Source organism: Schistocerca serialis, chromosome 3 (genome assembly GCF_023864345.2).
Source record: "Schistocerca serialis cubense isolate TAMUIC-IGC-003099 chromosome 3, iqSchSeri2.2, whole genome shotgun sequence".
Classification (NCBI taxonomy): domain Eukaryota; kingdom Metazoa; phylum Arthropoda; class Insecta; order Orthoptera; family Acrididae; genus Schistocerca; species Schistocerca serialis.
The window spans coordinates 282863883-282884913 of NC_064640.1; the positions used below are offsets into that span (position 1 = coordinate 282863883).

Sequence of the window (21031 nt, forward strand, 5' to 3'; positions counted from 1 at the left end):
AACTGCGATAAAACAGTTGTTGATTTTATGAGGTACTGACCCTGTGAGCGCCATTATTTTCAATCTGACATGCGATTATCAATGAGGAAGTGTTATGTTTAAGAAACTTGTATTATCCAGTCGGATTTGGACTCGCATACTGGACGAGATTCGTTCAAATCCCTGTCCAGCCATCCACATTTAGGTTTCCGATGGTATGCCTGATTCACATAAAGCCTATGCCAGAAAGTTCACTTTAAAAATAACTAAGTCTATTTCCTTGCTTATGCGTGTTATATCTGTCTCTAGTGACAGCCCATCTGACGGAACATTAAACACTCAACGTGTAACAGACCCCTAATGCAGTGAAACACACTCATGGGTAAAAAACCACAGCACCCAAAAATAATTAATGTAGAGTAATGAAAATTCGGCAATAAATTTGTCTAGGAAACACATTTAGGTGATTAATATAACAGGATCAAAGCTTAATGAAAGCGCGAGATAAGGCATTGCAAATATTGAATGCAAGCATGCTGACGTGAATACATTATGTTGTACAGGTACCGGATGTCAAGTTAGGGGCTAGACTTCCATACCTTTCACGCTTGGTCAGTCAATACAGGGACGGCTAGTGCTGTTTGTGGACGATTCTGCAGTTGTCATCTGATGATGCCCCCTATATGCTCAATTGGAGACGGATCTGGTGATTGGGCAGACCAAGGAAACATGTCGGCACTTTGTAAATCATGTTGGGCTACAACAGCGGTATCTGGGTGAGCGTTATCCAGTTGGAAAAAATCCCCTGGAATGCTGTTCATGAACGAGAGCACACCAGGTCGAATCACCAGATTGAAGCACATATTTAAAGTCCGGGTGAGTGGGGTAACCGCGAGAGAGCTCCTGCTCTCATACGAAATCACACCCGAGACGATAACTTAGGCGTAGATCCAGCGTGTCCAGCACTCAGACAGATTGGTTGCATGCCCTCAGCCGTCTTCCTCCTAGCCAACACACGGCCATCACTGGCATCGAGGCAGAACCAGCTGTCATCAGAAAACACAACAGACCCCCACCCTGCCCTCCAATGAGTTCTCGCTTGACACTACTGAAGTCGCAAATGGAGGTGGTTTGGGGTCAGTGGCATGTACGCTACAGGGCTCCTGGCCCGGAGCTATCCTTGAAGTAGCCGATTTGTAACAGTTCGTTATGTCACTGTGACGCCAACTGCTGCTCAAATTGTTCCTGCAGATGCAGTACGATGCATTGGAGCCATACGCCGAACACGACGGTATTCCCTCTCGTTAGTGCCGTGTGGCCGTCCGGGGCCCGCTGTTCTCGGAACCGTACATTCTCGTGACCACCACTGCTGGCAATAATCTACAGTGGATACATTCCTGCCAAGTCTTCCTGCAATATCGCAAAAGGAACACCCAGCTTCCCGTAGCCCTATTACGCGACTTTGTTCAGACTCAGACAGGTGTTGAATAATGGCGTCTTTGTCTGCTTAAAGGCATTCTTGTCTAACATCAACTCACCACACACAGTCTCAAAGTCAACTAACACTCACGACCGTTACAACGTATATTTAAAACAAACCTGATGTGCGTCCTCATAGTGGCGCTACTAATGCCACTCTTATGCGACTGGCGCGAAATCTCAATAGGCATCATCTTTCAGGTATAGAAACATGCTTACCAATTTTCGTTCATGTCGCACAACTCCTTGGCGTTGCGATTTTTTTTCTGTCAGTGTATTAACTTCTACACTTCGCCAATGAAAACTCATAGTAACCTAGGACTCCAGGATTTAAAGACTCAATAGTGGCTTCCGTCAAGTCAAGCAAATGCCTGGAAAGACCAGTGTATGGTAGGACATAAATTGAAACGATGTCATAGGCTCAGTTCTCAGTTTTAGGCTAAGCAGTCTACGTCCACACACTTACTTTACGAACAACTGTGAAGTGCACGGCAGAGAGTACTTAGCAGGGTAGCATATCATTCTTCCTGTTCCAATCGCGTATGGAGCGCGAGAAGCATGACTGCTTTAGTGCTTCTGTGCATGTTTTAATTAGTCTGTCCTGTCTATACGGTTTCTACTGAGTCTACCTCCGTATATGAGTGTTCAGAGAAGCCGACTGCCATGTGGAAGACCCAGGTTCCGATTCCTGTTACTGCAGTACTTCCAGTGACTTTTCCACTGTGGGAGGACTGGTATTGGCTGTAGACAGCGTCGTGAGGCCAGCTGATGAGCTACTCGAACGATTACTAGCGCTCCAAGGTCAAGAAACCCGACAACCGGAGAGCGGTATGCCCCTTCACATTGCATTCAATGATGACAATGGAGGCAGATGATGACACGGCGGTCGATCGGCGTCAGTACGCGGAACTTTACTTTTTTTACTATTTCTCGAAACCTTAAAAGTAATTGGAGTCTGTCCTCCAGAGTCTGCCGATTCAGGTTTTTAGACGTTTCTATGATGTTCTCCCATTTTTCAAACAACTCTCTGTGACAATTCGTGCCTCCCTTCTTTGTATATGATCAGTGTCCCTTGTTAGTCTGATTTGATATGGGTAGTATTTTATGATGGGACACACAAGTGATCTGTAAGCAGTCTCCTTTGTAGGTGGTCGAAGTCTGCCACCTGTCCTGCCTACGATTAAGCTTGCATGATCATTCCATTTCATAACCCTACAAATTTTTAGATTCAGGCATTTGTACGAGTTCACTGATTCCATCTTCGTCTTATTGATGTTACAGCCATGTGATACTACTTTTCTGCGTTTCGTCAAGTGCACAGTTTTACACTGCTGAACATTTAAAACATGTTGGCAATATTTTCACCACTTTGAAATCTTATGAAAATCTGACTGGGTATTTGTGCGATGCTCGTTTCGACACTTTACACGGGTATTCTGTTTCTTCTTAGCCCAGAAAGCTTCCATTTCCTAGCTGTGACTAAGATCCCTCTCCTCCGTTCACTTCGCTCCGCTGTTTTTCTGATAAGGCACACTGAGAACATCTCTTGTAGAATGATCTTCCGGAATTTGGAGCAGTCCTATATCGTTTCTAACGGAATTTCAAGTTGCTCTAGATCTGATTTCACTGTGGTAGTCCATTTGTTCTTAGAGGCTTTCTCTCTAACGGTGGTGGTGAAGATCCTGTTCGTGAGTCTGCAGGTGTTTATGAGAATGAAATATCAATAGATAGCCAGTCGCCTTTTCGTTATAGATGTGATTACGTCTTTTTGGAGATGCTAGGCTACAGCTCACTGTTGTGTCTGATCCTGTAGATGCCATCTTCTTCTCTTATTGGCCCTAGTATTCTCCTCACGATTTTCCGTTCCTTGAACTCTAGTTTCCTGACTGGACCCTTCGTGTTCATCGAGAGACATTCAGAAGCGCTTAATACTGAGGGCTATACTACTGACTTGTAATATTTCACTTGCATTTTCCAAAGTCCACTCTGTTCACATAGAATCACATAACTGTAATTATCCTCGTGCTACACCGTTGAATGTAATCGAGAAAAATCCTAATGTATTCTATAACACACAGCTATTAAAACAGTAATGCCGGGTGTTTCAAAATGAATATAGAGGTTTTAGGGCTTTATTGCGTTTATTACATTCAACTTTCAATTACAAATAACACATCAAATGAAAGAGCAAGCCGGCCGCTGTGACCGAGCGATTCTAGGCGCTTCAGTTTGGAACCGCCCGACTGCTACAGTCGCAGGTTCTGGATGTGTGTCATGTCCTTAGGTTATTTAGGTTTAAGCAGTTCTAAGTTCTAGGGGACTGATGACCACAGATGTTAAGGACTGAATCTGTTGTTAAAATACAACGTGTGTTTCGTATCAGTTCCATTGTAATGTTCCAAGTGATTAACAACATCCGTAGATGCTTTCATCGGTTTGAAGACACTAGCTGTCTTTGCAAAGGGAAGAGTACGGGACAACCAAGACTGATTGAGAACTTGTTGATTGCGTTCGAACTCACTTAGCTCCAGCATAACACACTCACAACTACACAGAACACTGTTGTGACCATGACTGACACTTGGAACCTTTCGAAGACACTGCACAGGTGCCGACAGTGCTCAAATCCGACAAAGCAACTTACAGACTTAGCTAGCGTACGCATTTATGTTCAAGTACGCAGTTTTTGCGGTGTGTCCGTATTTTTGTCCAATCCCTGTAGGTGTTGCACATTTCTCGCTCAATTGGGGCTCACCGCGAACTCCAACATAGATTTTACGCAGCTACTTGTCGGTGGCAGTTGACTATTTTACGTGTTGTCTGACTATTTAAAGACTGACGTATGAATAAGTTGTTATTTCAGAAACTATGTTAAGTTTTGCTACCTAGGGTGGGATTTATGGATTAACAGTAATTTGGTTTATGAAATATGCTGTGGTCTACAAAAATATATAAACAACAGAACCATAGTAGTATATATCCGAGTTGGGAATTCCGTAGCTACACGTGTGGCAACCATATTCAAATTTATAATGCTTTATATTAGTTTAGTCAAGTTTTTAATATGTGGCTTAACTGCTTAATGAAGGATATCATTCAATGCAGAAAAATTAGATCTACGAAAGTATATGCATGAAATCGGGAGTTAAATAGGTCTTATGACACAGAAGACAATAGTAAGTATGGTTGATAGCGAACTTTAACTACATATATATTTTAATTTGATTTTGTACGGCAAATCAAAATATGTTCTCAGAAAGGGTAGAATGTGTGCTTTCCAATTAATAGTGTCGCTAATTCAGATCCTGTTGATTATCTCAGTGTAAATATCGTGTCTCGCATAGTAACGGTATCAAAGTTTTCAGATGTTTTTTAATTAACATGATCCAAAGCAAAACCAGTTCCACTCATGGAATCAGTACATTGAAAGGAAAAGCCAGAATAATAAATCTAAGTGCGAATGCTTTATTTATAGGTTTTTGCAATTTTGAGTAAATGCAGTATACCCCAGCTGAAATATTAGGTTGATGCGGAAGTTCGTAGCGCTTTTGTTTTGCATGTTGGTATTCCGGTTGCTGTATGTTTATTTTTCACGATTGTCATTTTGTATTTGTAGTTCACTGTTGCTGTTGAGTTTACATGTTGTCATACTGTTATTTGGAAATGATTTGTGGAGCTGTGGAGGCTATAAAATGGAGTGAAGTGGTGAACATCGGAACATTTCCGACATATACTTCATTTTGAGTTCAGTAAAGAGGTGACAGCAGAGGAGGCAGCTAGAAACATTTGCACCGTGTGTGGGAATAATGCCATTGGACAGAGAACTGCAAGAAAACGTTTTTCTCAGTGTAAGGAGGATCGTTATGACATTAATGACTCATCACGTTCAGGAAGACCTTCGGGGTTAGATGAAGCTCGTTTTAACGCATTAATGCACAATGATCCATGGAAGTACTTTATTTATCCAGAAACACTTTATACTGCATGTATTTCGTCAGAAAATATACATTACGATGTACATATCCTATCAATACAAGGGAGCACAGTCTACTCGAGAACTGGCAGATATAATGAACTGTTATAAATCCACCATCGTGCGATATTTGCCTGCAGTGGTTCTGTACGCCGTTCCATTAGCCAAAAACCAGCGAGTGGCCATATGTGCATCTCTGCTTCATCAGTTGGCTTGTGAACAAGACCGAACATTCCTATGCTGTATTGTTACTGGTAACGAGAAACGGTGTGTTTACGGTAACATAAGGAAAAGGAAGGAATGTTTGAGCCCAATCAAAGCAGCAGTTCCCCTTACAAAGACCTGCACGCACCCATAAAAGATAATGTTATGCATCTGATGGAACACCGACGGTGTGATGTGTTACGGATTGCTTCCTCGAGGTGTAACCATCACTGCTGTCGTTTATTGTCTACATCTGAGACGTCTTACAGACGAAATCGTAGAACAACGGCCAGGAAGACTGCGTGTGTGGCTCCACAACGACCGCCCCCATTCTGCTAGACTGACATAAAACATTATATGGGTGTTGGTTGGGAAGTCATTCCGCACCCACCATATTCACCTGATCGTGCGCCCTCAGATTTTCACATTTTCCGCTCCTTGTCGAATAATCTTAAAGGAACTTCCATTCCGGATGAAAATGCGCACCGAACATGGCTCGACGAGTTCTTCAACTCAAAACCACTTGACTTCCACAGTCGCGGAATCGAAGAGACCTCAGCGGTAGTAGACTGTGTTGTAAATAGTGAAGGAGAATATACTATTGATGACTAAAGTCTGTTATGTGTATCTGTTGCGTTTATTAAACTTATGGGATGACGCGACGATATGCACCAACCTAATATAAATGGGAAAAAAATCGATTGTTTGGCAAGAGTGAAATATGAACTGATGGTATTAGTTCCAGCTTGCTTTGTTATAAGGCGTGTCATTACTTCAAACTTTAATGACACCACGTTTGAAGGAGCATTAAACACTATATAAAATATATAAGAAAAGACGTGTCTCCTTATAAAATACAAAGTAATTAAAGAAAATATCAACAACTAATTTAAAACTGCGAATGCTCCCATTTCTTCATCTGATATTTGCAATAAAATACCGTGATCATAGAGCTGAAAAGTTCCTTATAATTCGACATTGCATTTAATGCACACTAAAGTTGTGCACCACTCTGTCAATCTAGGAATTGTATTTCATCCTCAGCAGAATGGAAGCCTAAGTCTTGTATGCAAGTTTTTTGATGATACATGCATCTATAATACTGTGATTTGAAACACCAACTCTGCCTCCACTATCTAAAATGTAATACAATTTCATATTGCCAATAAATGTAAAGTGCAACCTACATTCATTTCTGAATTAAAATATACTTTTTCATTTAGACAGAAGTGAGTATGAATATAAGATCTTCAGTGAGTTATTAATTTTTTACGTATAAATAAACGTGAATATTAATTTGTTAATTCAAAGCTTAATATTCTGTTGACAGACAGAAACAGCGCTGATGTATGATGCAGTTCATCTATTTGCCAAGGCGCTTCATGACCTTGACAGCAGTCAAAGGATTGACATTAAGCCTCTTAGCTGTGATGCAGTTGATACATGGCAACATGGATACAGCTTAATCAATTATATGAAAATTGTAAGTTCACTTCCTTTTGTAGAATTTTATTGTCTTGTATTTGTTATCAAAATTGTACAGCATGAGAAGCAGAAATCAATTTTATGATTGTGATGTAAATAAATTGTTAGGAGCAAGTACGCTGTCATTGTTACATACAGGTTTTCATATTTGAAATATACAGATTTTTTAAATATGTACTGAAACTTGAGAGGCAAAATTAACAGCATTATATCTTACAGATGGTACTGTAAGACAACTATAGAGTGTTCAGTCAACACACAAGTAATTGGAAGACTGTGAAGGCAGTCTGAACATATAATTATATTCATCTGTCCTTTAACTTAATATCAGAAAGTAGAGTGTATTTAAAGTAAGATGCCCTTAAATGTTTCACTTTAATTTTCATATGTTTTGTTCTCTTAAAATTTGAACACAATACAATTTGTCACAGGTAACTGAACTACTTTTGAAGACAGGGAAATGAAAAAGTTTCAAAATATGAGGGACAATCAAAAAGTTTCCATCCGAAGGCATTGCTGCAGCATATATCCAACTTACCATGACTCCAATGTGGACATATAAGCACCTACAAGTCGTCAAGGAATTGGTGTGCATTCATGTCTTTCCGAGGTGCATGCAGTAAATGTGGGAACATGAACTATGGTGACATTAGTGTCCAGACAGATCCAATGTGTTGTTATTCTTTTCTTGACTACCATAGAATAAACACCGGTGGACATACATCGAAGATTGAAGACTGTGTAAAGGACAGCATGTGTCTCAAAAACCAACATTGTGGGATGGTGCACCAAGTTACATGCTGGATGCAATTTCACACAAGATGCTGGTCAATCCTATATCACAAACGTTGTAACACAGAAGTTGTTCCAACTAATGTGGGAGACACTCTGGCATCTTCCCTGTAGTCCTGATACTCCCCATGTGCTTGTGCTTAGCATGCCTTCAGTCCCTTAAAAACAGCCTTGCAGGGTTGTCCTGTCAGATGAGGATGTGCAGCAGGCAGTTACAGACTTCTTTGCACAGCAAGACATGGGGTTTTACAAAACAGGTATTTTCAACCTGGTGCATCGGAGGGAGATTGCCTGATTGCACACAGTGATTTTGCCTGGTTGGCATACCAATTGTGGACTGTGTATCATTCAAATGGAAACTTTTTAATCGTTCCTTATTATTCCAGTTTAACAACAATCTTACAATGAAGGCAATTCATCAAAAAATTGAAATCAAATTAACAGATTCTGAATATATTTTGCATGTTAAATTCATAGTGTATCTTACACTAACATTTACGGAGCACTACCATGTGTTGTTTTAGGTTGAAATGCAAGGCCTGACAGGTGTCATAAAATTTGATAATCAGGGATTCCGTAGTAACTTCTTGTTAGACATTGTTGAACTCAATAAAGATGGTCTGAAGAAGATTGGTACCTGGAATTCTACTGAAGGTGTCAACTTCACTCGAACATATGGTGAAGTCTACACACAGATTGTTGAGAGCCTACAAAATAAGACATTTGTTGTTACCACAATTCTTGTGAGTATAGTAGGTTGTTTATTTGTAATTATTTAGACTTTTTTATTTCTTTCTTCAAGATTCTGTTCTTACAAGCACTGAAAATATGCACTGCTGTCAAAGACTTAAATTGTTTTAAGCATCCATTTTCTTATCTTGACATCTTGACTGCTCAAGATTTTCTAAATGATAGCCAAACAATTCAAGATACTGCATATGGTGCGTGGAGGAACAACTTAAACATTTAATAGAAATTGAACATTTGTCAATATGTGGGCTGATTTGAACGCCACAATGTTTTATTTTACATGGACTTGTTGGAAGTAGCATCTCCAATCCTCATTTCTCCACCCTATGTAACAGTTCACCTATCTAATTGTAGGTCAGCCTCCTAAACCTCCTTAACCTAGATTGCAGAGCATAACATAACTTGGTATTCTTCACCTAAATCATTATCATATTTATTCTTGACCTACTACTTCACCGACTGCTAGAGCCTGGGATGAAACTTAGTCTCAGTTTCATGAAAAATCATTAACTGATTTGTCAAAACTTGGGCCATTGTTGTTTTAGTGGATGATCACTGAAACTAATGACATTCTGTTTATTCTGTCTTTCAACTCTAGCTACAGTAATTTAGTGGGCCAAATAGAAATGAATATATATGTCACAGTACCTTAGGTGTACAAGATAGCATTCTTCAGTCTATATAACCAGGTGACAAACATGCATTGCAGCTTATTTGCTTTTAACACTGGCTGTATTCTGCAACACACACACACACACACACACACACACAAAAACGAAAACAGTGTGTCATGGTGCAGTTTTGCACAGTTTCACTCACTATGATTTCTTAACTAATCAAGTACTATATTCTAGGTGTAAAACATTGCAAAACTAAATGAAGGATGGGTGAACTTTTGAAAAATAACAATGTAAGGCAGTAAATGGATACTTTAATAAATTCTGTGCTCTAATATTCAAGTACAAATTACTGAGACAATGGGACTTATTGAACTTCCTTGGAATTTCTGTTGAATATGTTACAAAGTATTAGGGTCTATGCTTTTTCTGCCATATCTTTAACATTCTAAATAGTAGGTTGTAGTGTTGTGTGATGTGTAATACTTTAGCATAATATTCTGAACGTCAGAACATCACTTACATGTTGTATACTGAACCTCTGGATGCTATCCAAGTGGCAGGCCTAATACTACAGATTATGTGTATCTTGCTCAGGATCAGCTCTTATGCACTTACATGTAACAGTACAGTTTTATAACACTGCTTTCATGTATTTTGTGTATGTAAAGGTGAGACATTAGCTGGTATTCTAAATTTTAGACATTAAATGTTTTTGCATACCCTTAATTTCACACTAAAATGCAAAGCAGTAAAAACAATAAAATGTATTTCACTTACACTTGCAGTAGGCTAATTTGTGAACATATTTGTAATATAGGAACAAGGAAAAAGTACTTATTATAAATATATTATAAAATGTTACAGCTGATGACCTTTGATCACATTTAGCACAAAATGTTCACAAATCTTTAAGTTATTTGTAATGTATGAAGGTTTAAGTGGCCCTTAAAGTGCTCTGTGTTAGTGGTGCCACATTAATTTTATGTGAAATTTTTACCTTATTTATTTAGACACTTCAGTGTGATAACATCCAAGAGTTCACCAATTGATATAAGAATTCTGGATCGAGAAATATTACATGGAAGAACCCCCACTCCTAAAGTGTCACAGTCACCTTCGTAGAAGGAACTGTACAATGTCTGTTATTCCATAATTTTTGAACAAGTTTATGGCAATGACTTGGGCAGAAAGTATTCTTGAGCCTGCACAGTCCTTGTCTCATTCTATGAGGTTTGATCACATACTAAAAGTATGTTATATCAGGTCAAATCAAGCATTTAAAATTCTTCAAGTAAAAGAAGTCATGGAAATTTACTAACAAGCCCAAATGAGAACTTCACAATCTGCAAGGTATTATCCAATTTATTCAAAGCACTGGTAGTAAGCCTTGTGTATGTGGCAGATTGTACATGATGCAGCTGTTATCAATAATTTTAATTCAGTACTCACAACTTTTATTTTGAGCTGAGATGTAATTCAATTCAAAATTTAAATTGTCTTGGAGAAATTAGCAATATTTATACCTAGTATTAACACATAGTTTACTATATATCTGAATACTTTCTGGAAGCAGCCGAAAAATGTTTGTGCACTGTAATACTTTAGTAATCCTTTGAATGCTGTTACTGAGAAAAGAATGGTTATTTGGTAATCTCTAATACTGTTGCAGTTTGGGTACAATGCAAGAATATTATTGGGTACAATGCAAGAAAAGTACTTACTATCATAACAACGAATAAAGAGGGTGACATGACAGATTAAATGCTTAATGGAGATCCATTACTGAATCAAGCTTAAGATTTGGCAGTAACTGTTGGTGGAGATGCCCTGTGCATATGAGAAAATGACAACCCTGTACGCATGAATGATGTTCTTATAATTGAGATGGACATGAGTTGTGGATAGATTTGCTCCCATCATCATTTCACAATATTTACACACATGAACTCTTCATTTATCATATTGCTAGCAAGAAAGCCCATGACTTGTTCAGCATCATTATCTCATGTACACATTTTATTAGCTGTTACAGTGTGAGAGAAACAAAAACTCTATTCAACTGATCCACTCTATATCAAATTAAGATCTACGGAAGGTTACTTTAGAATGGTATTCATTAATTTAATATTTATTTTTAGATTGTGATATTTGCAGTCGATATTTGTTCCCCCTTTGCATTAGATTATCTCTTAGAAAAGGTACAACAGTCTGTGTCTCAAACACTTTTGTCACTATTTTATGGAATCTTGTCTCATGAGACTTTGAAGCTCGAAATGCCACCAGCTCAACAGAAATTGCTGAAAGATGATTTGACCAATTTTGTTCAATCCATTTTTTTGGAATATTATCTAACATACCTCATATATTCCATGAAGAGAATGAACACTTTGCAGTACTGTTGTAATAGTAATGAAAAGTCCATGACTGTTCGTAAAATGATAACATGATACCATGCACAAAGTAATCGAGTCAGTTGTTTATTGTTTAGTGAGTCAATACAATAAAGATCTCACATTATTGCATAAATTTAATAAATTATCATATTTTTATTTCATATCATTTACTTTTAAAGTTTCTTTGGGCGCAGATGATTTAGAGGTTAAATTACTGATAACATTTCAATTTATCTAGTTCATTTTTATCCAAAATATTACCTAAATATTAATTTGTGCTTCTCATTTCTGAATTTTCCAAGAACTCTTTGCCTGAACTATTCTAGGAAAGCCACTGACATATCTAGAAGGCCAGTGGAAATCTCTAAGCCACTTCTTTGAGAATATAAGTTCAGTTTCCAAGCATAACATTATTTGTTTATGAAGAAGCAAATTGAACTGGTTGTAAATAAAAGCTTGTGGTACCATCATAAAAAACACACATAGCTAATTTTCTGTTCATTGGTGGGCTTTTGTTGAAGGGAATAGACATGTGCTACACTTTAATAACAGTCACTGCAGTACGTGAGAGAAACTTTCAAAACTATTTTTCTTGTTGACCATTTTCACTGTTCTTTTAAATAGTCCTAAGTTAATGTTCCTTTCAAAAGTTGAAGAAGATTTGCTTACGCTGATGTAACTTCCTATAAATTTGATAACACATAATAGACACAACAGGTGTGCATTCAAAATTTTGGGATATTAAAGAGCAAAAATTGAAAGTATGCTTAATTACAAAATTCACTTAGGTATTGACTTAATACATAGATGCAGCATCATGATGAACTGAGCAGTACTTATACATAGCATTTAGGTAAATATTTTATATTGCTCTCAACTTTACAAATACCCAATTTAATGGAGAAGTCCTGTGTAATATAATGTCAGCATGGGGAAGCCAACTCAATAACTGATTGTTCCTAACTGATCACACATTATATATGAAACATTTGAGCATCTAAAAACATTAAAATTTACTTTTATTAGCAGGCATTTGAAATTGTAAACTGATTTTTAAAGAAAGTTTGTATAGGGTTTTTTTTTGGGGGGGGGAGGGGGGGAGGAGATTTGAGTGTTTATTGTACTATCTGACTGAGCTGATAAATAGCCACTGATAACATAATGAGCCTTTTCCCTCTGCAGCAAAATCCACACTGTATCAAAATTTCTTGGTAGACTGAAACTGTGTGCCAGACCAGAGCACAGTTTTAATGTACCAAGAAGTTTCAAAACAATGCACACTCCAGAGAATGAAAAAGTCATTCTAAAAGCCATCTCCTAGGCCGTGAATAATGTTTCCCCACAAAATCATACCTCCCAGGAGTGCTAGTCCAACAAGGTATGCAGGAGAACTTCTGCATTGTTTAAAGAGTGGGAGAGAGGTGCTGGTGAAAGTAAAGCTGTGAGGCTGAGTTGTATATTGTGCCTGCAAGTTCAGTCAGTCAGAACATTTCCTGTAAAAGGCAATGTTCCAGGTTCAGCACACAGTTTTATTCTGCCTGGAGGTTTTGTCATCTATTACCTTTATAGTACAACACATATGACTGTATTTTAATTTCATTTTATCAAACAGTTACTGTAATACAAAGTCTTTCTTTGTTTTTTAATTATTTTTAAACATGAACACTATTCTACCAATTTTGCAATATTATGAAAAGGATAGTTGCCACTCACTGTATAGTGGAGATGCTGAGTCGCACAACAAAATGACTGTCTGAAAGTGAGATTTCGCCCAACAAAACCTTCTTTGAAATTAGACAACGTACACACACTCACGCATACACTGTGTGTGTGTGTCTAGTTTTGAAGAAGGGCTTGTAGGCTGGAAGCTCACTTTCTAACAGTCTTTTTGTTGTGCCTATCTGTGACGCAGCATCTCTGCCACATGGTGAGTAGCCACTATTCTTCTCATAATATTGTTACATTCCATCCTGGATTGTCCATTGTTTGATTTTACCAATCTTGTGTGTATTAACAGGAGGAAGTGAAACTATAAAAGGATAATTAATAAACTAAACTTTTCACGACACTGTATATCATGTTAAACATTGTTAAAGGGAACTTATGAATAATAAAAAAAAAAAAACTGTATAAAATGATTCCTTGTGCTTCAGATATGTGATTGTTGAATAGCTTATACAAAGTTGATTTCAAGACTTATCTTTTTCTTTAGTATGTACTTAATTTGCAAACAAATACGTTTTATATCTGCCTACATACAGATTCATATGGATGTTTTTCAGTACAGTTTCATGTGTATTTGAATTGCAGAGTTCTCCATATTGCATGAGGAAAGAGTCAAGTGAGAAACTTACAGGAAATGCTCAGTTTGAAGGATATGGAATAGACCTAATACATGAGATAGCAAACATACTGTGTTTCAATTACACATTCAAACTAGTACCTGATGGTAGATATGGATCATACAATCCTGAAACTAAGGAATGGGATGGAATGATGAAAGAACTCCTTGATCAGGTAATGAATTGTGTCACACCATTATAATTTTTTATTTTCTGTGACAGTCATAGTAATAAAAGTTAATCATATTTCAGAAAGCTGACTTAGCTATTGCTGATTTGACAATTACATATGACCGAGAGCAAGCTGTGGACTTCACGATGCCATTCATGAATCTTGGTAAGTTGTGCTTTTATTTTTGTGCCCTAACCTTTACATATTTAGATCCTTTATTGTCTCCAGACGTAACAAGGCAACCCAAAACATACTATGATGTTATAGCACACTAAAATATTTCAGAAGTTCAACATTTTAACTGCAATTTATTATTGTCTTATGTCAGAATGAGAAACTGTACTGCATACACAGACCTGACATCTGAAAATGCAGTTTATTCAGAGTTCACTTAATTTGTTTAAGTTGTGCTTTCGTCGTTATTAGTTCTTTTCAAAGTAATTGTTCATGTTGCATTTGGTGTGCTCCTCCTTCAGTTCTGACATGGAAGTTGGTGTGCACACAACCACAAATTATTTGGCAGAGTTCCTGTCCAAGCTCATACATACAGTGCCTTCATTCATTAGATTCAATCTGTTGCCTGTTTAAGATGCTTGTGTCATTGTAGTACTGGTCATCAAGATATCCCCCCTCCTTTCAATATATGATATGATTCAGTTTTGATCTTGAGTGGTACTTACATTAATGCTCAAAAGTGAAACACATGAATTACTTTTTGAAGCAAATCTTTTGTGTAGTGTTAATATCCTAATTAGAGAGAACTATTTACAAGTGTTATATTATTGCATATGCTTTTAGTGCTCATGCTACATACGAAGTCATAACACCAACTGAAAGTAGTGGTGGAATGGCTTATGACAAGTATTAATTATGACCAACTTAGGCTTTATAATTCCTTTCTTCAAAGTAGAGACACAGATATTAAATGCATTTCTAATGCTGTACCATGATAGGTTACAATTAATTTGGGGGTGTGGGGGAATGGAGTAAGGAAGAGTAGAGGAGAGGAAAATAGAATCAGTTAGACAAGCAAACATGGTGGAGAGGATGCATGTAACCACAGAGATACAGTAAAGAGGGCCATGAAACATAGGCATTTATGCACCAGTACAGAAAAAGGTATCTGATCTGATTTTTTTTATTTGGTCCTGTAGATTTAATTTTGTATGAGGAACATATATTTTATGCAGGACTAGTCAAGGAAGAACACTGAGCGAGTGCAAGGGATAGTATAGAGAGAGAGAGAGAGAGAGAGAGAGAGAGAGAGAGAGAGAGAGAGAGAGAGAGAGAGAAAGGGGAGGGGGAAGGAGGATAAAAAGCAAAGAAAGAAGATAAACTTAATAAAAGTAGACATTATAAGACAATAATAAGAAAAAACGAAAGAAAGTGGAAACTCCAAAACCAGTAAATGTGAGGGATTGAATCAGAACAAGAGATGAAAGAAGAGATGGAGGATCAGTGATGGAAGGAGAACCAGGGACAGAGGTAGAAAAACTGTGATTTCAGGCCAGGGATCATGTCAAACAGAAGGATTTACTTGAGCTACAGTTCCAAAGAGAGTTCGTTTTTGGGGTGGGGGTTAGTTGAGAAGTAAGTGTTAAAATTAATTGTACTGTAATGAGCAGCAAGCTCATCCACTGGGTCATCAACTTAAGCAGTGACTATTAACTTGAATGGCCTACAGATTGGCTGTCATCACTACATCAGTGCTCCATAGTGATTTCTACATTTTTAGTAGATGTTTAATTTTTTTGTAATGTGGGGTAGCACTGTATGATGAGGAGAGTCTAATTAGCAGTAGTGTAAGGCTTACCAGGAAAATGAAATTTGTAGTGTATTTGCAAAGTGATTGCTTTTCCAGCCTCCTGAGTGTAAAACATTACCTATGGCAATAAAGTTGCAGACCTACAAGGGAAAAACATGTACTACAATATGACCACCTAAGCACATCAGGCACAAAATTAGTCATCCTTAGGAAACATCATACTAATACCATGTAACACCATCTCTATCCTTGATAATGACCTCAATTTGGTGAGGAACTGAGTCCACAAGTTTCTTTAGATATGCCCTGTCCTTCCGAAGTCACCAAATTGTAAACAGTAAAGCTACGAAATTGTGGGAATGGTGGTGGATATGTTTCATCTGCTGTTCCAGATGGAGTCAGGTATTTTTATGGGATTAAGATCAGGTGATTTAGCAAGCCATTCAAGGTGCTTTAAGGTGTCTTGAGTGTTTGACAAATCAGGAATATATCTGTACAGCCCTCTGAACATGGCCATTGTCATATTGAAAGACAATGACAGTGTTCGAGAATTTTTTCCTGGAAAGAAAAGAAAATGTAGTAGTAGTAAGTAGTAGTAATAGTAATTATATTCATCCATGGAACACATCTACAAAGATATTGGACATATCATGGGTTACAGTTTCAAACTAGATAAAAAATTATGTATCATTTATAGAGGCATTTACGTACTTAAAGCTTTAGTTCGACAAGTGTGGGTCAAGTACCTAACTATGACGGCATAGCAGGAACCATCATAGCATTTACTTGAAGTAATTTAGGAAATCCAAGGAAACATACATCAGAATGGCCAGATGTATATTAAACCCTGAGTCATCCTGAATACCAGGGCAATCTGTTTAAAACAGCACAACCTTATTCATATTGTCATTCACCTACAAAACTGTCTCGTTTATACATTCTAGCGAAGAATTTGTTCTGTAATGTAAAAAGATAATGCTGCTCTGTTCACTGATTTCTCAACACCGATTACTGCACACACTACAAATACTATTCATACCCACTATCAGCTGACACGAGAATGATAATATTTGTGGAGGTAACAATGAATGCATTACTATCTATTAGTATGTAATCTTACATAATTAGCTCGTGGGTTAAATGAAGTTAACTTGTAGAAAATTAATGCCCCCCACAATATTCTTAAGATCTGTTTGAATCCCACACATGTGCATTTAGAAATTGGAGAGGAACCTACCAGTTGTTAAAAATGAGGGTCCCGTTTTACTTTGAGTATTCATGAAAAATTACATGTCACTCAAATGCAGTGAACATTAATAAACTGTTTTCAGATAAGCTGTGAATGTCAACTTAAAAATACAAAAGTTTAGATCAGAAAAGCAAGAAATGGTGCACAATTAAAAAATACAAAATTCTATTTATGCTGGTCCATGCCAACACAAATTTACTGCCTTCAGTTGCTTAAAAATTGAGATACAAAACACATCAACAGCTAAACAGTGCTGTGTTACCCCTAAAACATAAACAAAACAATATGCTTAACACACCCTACAACAATTTATTGTTGTTCTGTTACATCGAAAAATTTATGGCACACACTATTCCAAATAGCATGCACAGGTGTGACAGTTGACATTTCACATAATACAGTAACCGAAGCAAGTGTGTATTTAGGTCTTACTTACTAAATATTAACTTCAAAATAGGAAGGTAAGAATTACAAGAAATTAATAGGCATAATCCTAATTGTTGTGTGGCTTATCAGAGTTCAAGTCACATGGGGCTGGGGCACAGGCAGTTATGATCCTCACAGAACACTGATAGTTATCATAGCTTCTACTGAACTGAGGTGTGAGATGAGAGGCATGAGGCAGCAGGGTGCTCACCTGATGCAGCTATTCCGCTGCCAGTTAAAAACTGGACACTAGTGTTGGGAGGCATGGCTGGTAATGACACGCGGCAGCAATGGTTGCCATGCCTGTGATGGTTGAAGAGAGTGTGAAGGAGGGGTGGTGGCAACATGTTCTTGAGTGGCATTGCTTATCAAAAATATGACAGGTGTGTGCAAGGCCATGCGTTTTTGCCATGTGGTCCTCTACTTGTAGCATTGTGTTCACAGGGGGCTGCAGAATGACTGAAAGCTTTCTTATTTCAACACTGCAGAAGTAACTCATTTTTTTTTACTGGTAACTCGCTACATAACCATCCTCATTATACCTGTATCTTTTTGCATTTACTGTCAATAACAGCAGAAAGTTACACACATAAACTATAAAGGATCTTTTAATACTAGTGCACTTCATCTTCACATTATTGGTCATATTATAATCCCTAGTATACATAATGTATGCTCATTAGCTTCATGTGTTGTGGTAAATTATCATCCCTTAATACTTGACTACCATTTGCTGCTTTCTGGAGGTAATAGCAGAAAGTAAAACAAAATAAAAAGTTTTATTAGTCATTTTGCACAAAACAGAATATTCTGATACAACTTGTTCACTTCACCTTTATCATTAATCATCTTCACATTATTACTTATATTATAAACCTCAGTATTCATTATTTCTATTATATTAACATAGTACATCATTAGGAGACGAGATACTGGCAGAAGTAAAGCTGTGGGTACCGGGCGTGAGTCGTGCTTCGGTAGCTCAGTTGGTAGAGCACTTGCCCGCGAAAGGCAAAGGTCCCGAGTTCGAGTCTTGGTCGGGCACACGGTTTTAGTCTGCCAGAAAGTTTCAGTCACAGTGGTTTGCAGAATATAGATGTAGATATTTAACAAAGGCCCAACTCTTACCTGTACTCAGAAGAGTTCTCTGGTGCAAATGATTTGTTTATTATCTAGGTCTGCTCATTTTCCTTCCCCCACCCCCCCTCCCCCCCATGGTTGGAAATAACATCATTGAAATTAGTGCATTATTATTTAAAGCTTTGTATCTATTTTAGGGAATTGTTTTGTAATTTCTCTATGTTATCTGAAAAATACTCATTCATGAAGTTTGATGGGTGGTGTTCATCCTTTATCACTGTATCGATGTTCCTTACATATTTTTATTGTGCTTTTGTTTCTCTCTCACCATTTCCTGTTTTATCACACCCCAGACTGCTTTGCTTTTATTCTTTGCATTGCATATTTTTGATCATTAGACACTTTTCTGCAACAGTCAGCACCTTCCTATAATTATTTTTGTACTTCTGGGAAAGGTAACATCTCTGAATCAGTATTACTATTTTTCATCAAACAGAGATACTTAGGGTCTGGGAAGATTTTCTAGCACCTGTTTATAGAAAACATTTCTACTGCTGTAGGCTCTTTTGTAAATGTCATTTCAGAGGTCAGTATAAGTACTATTGAAAATTCAGAAGATTTCTCATCTACATTGGTTTCTCTATACACTTAGTTCTATTGTGAAAAATCTTGCATTTTGATTTCTGATTGAAGTCTTTGGTGTGCTTTCAGTCTGAGGATTTTTTCCATACCTGATTTTTGCATTATTATTCAGCAGAAATTATCTGAGTCCAAGATCTTGTACAGTTACACCACACTTGTTCCTATCCATATTTGTGGGCAAATTGTCAATTACTATTGCTGTCATTGTAGTTACTATGTTGCAGTGTTGACCAACAGGGACATGCCAAAACCATGGAAGATGTTTATGCCTCCACACAAAATTACATTAATGTTTGCGGTTGTCACTTTATGTAGAACTTCTGTTAATATGTGTAAAAAAGAAAAAAGAGAAAAAAACATTCTTCTCACTAACTGTGGAGAGACCAGACTAGAAACGAGAGTCAATTGCTCTCTTGACTGCAACTGTAGCTGCTGAAGCAGGCCACAGGCATGGTTCATGTGACCCTATGGTGTCAGGGCCTGGGATCAATGTGTGAGTCACTATATGGCTGTATCACTTGCATACTGCTTACAGCATGTTCTGGCAGGATGTCTAAATACTACTTAGTGTCGTCTGATACAGAGATCAGGTTCCTTCTCTTTTTATGCCCATACTTGCGGCGCAAGATTGGGGGGGGGGGGGGGGGGGGGGCACATAGCCCACCCCTAACTCTCAGTGAAGGTAAAAAAAGTAGTATAATCAGGTGTTTTCCTTTCAAGAAAATCATGTAAAAGTTGGTGTTACACAGGTGTCCAACAGGTTCAGAACTAGACCTTTTTTATGGCTACTTACAAGCTGCCATTCATCTTGCAAAGTATTAAAAATACTCTGTACCCTCATGTCTTGCACCCCCCACTTTCCACTTACCCCTCCCTGCACAAACTACTGAATGGGTGTCCTTGGTGTTACTCAAATATAAACTCATTTTTGTATCCAAGTTTCCTGTGGAAGATGATCTTGGGCTCTACACTTTAGCAGCAATAATTTTTAATCCATTATAAGATGAAATTAGGACCAATAACTTACACATTACAAAACGATGGTTAGCCTTTTAATTTGAGAATAGTTTCTTTGAGCAGGATTTAATGGTTCAGCCATAAATGTTGTGGGTGTTCTTAATCAATGGCTGATTTGTGTGACAAGATTTATGCTATGTCATGTTGCACAGCTGTAATTGTGAAGCCTAAGAGTTTTCCTGTTACATAAGTTGTGATAAAAGATTCAGGTTGGAGTTTGGACTTTAAGAAGTTGAGGCTTATTGCATTCGTTAGTTCATAGTAATCTGGCCCCGTTTTCTCTTAATTGGACTGCAGGAAATGAAGTTTGCATAGCACTGGATTTGAGTATTCCATAGTAATTTGTTTATCCTAAAAAAGACAAATTCCTTTATGATCCTGACAGTAAATATTTTATCAGTTACCTTCACATGTTGTTGCATAGGATTTATAGCTTTGCAATTTTCGAAACTTTGACTATGATAACCTGACGCTGCAGTGTTCATCTTTGTCACACCAGTTTAGAAGCTGTCACAAATGCAGCTAAGTAAAACATCAATGCAATTAATTTTTTGAAGTCCTACCACCTCTTCAGAAATCCTTTCTCTTCGGTGACAGGGTAAGGTTTAGTTTTCGTCAGTGATCTATTGCACTCAGTGAGGTCTTGTGAGGGCCACAGGCCCG

At 37.6% G+C, this 21031-nt stretch overlaps 1 protein-coding gene across 4 annotated transcripts in view; it reads left to right on the forward strand.

Annotated features, from left to right (window-relative positions):
- LOC126470065 (glutamate receptor ionotropic, kainate 2) overlaps positions 1 to 21031 on the forward strand; it is a 194528-nt gene that overhangs the window by 100228 nt on the left and 73269 nt on the right. For all 4 annotated transcript variants that reach the window (XM_050097571.1, XM_050097572.1, XM_050097573.1 and 1 more), the window contains exons 8-11: positions 6966 to 7118; positions 8437 to 8655; positions 13986 to 14192; positions 14270 to 14354. In XM_050097571.1, the coding sequence (XP_049953528.1) occupies positions 6966 to 7118; positions 8437 to 8655; positions 13986 to 14192; positions 14270 to 14354 (664 nt within the window). The remainder of the gene's footprint in view (positions 1 to 6965; positions 7119 to 8436; positions 8656 to 13985; positions 14193 to 14269; positions 14355 to 21031) is intronic.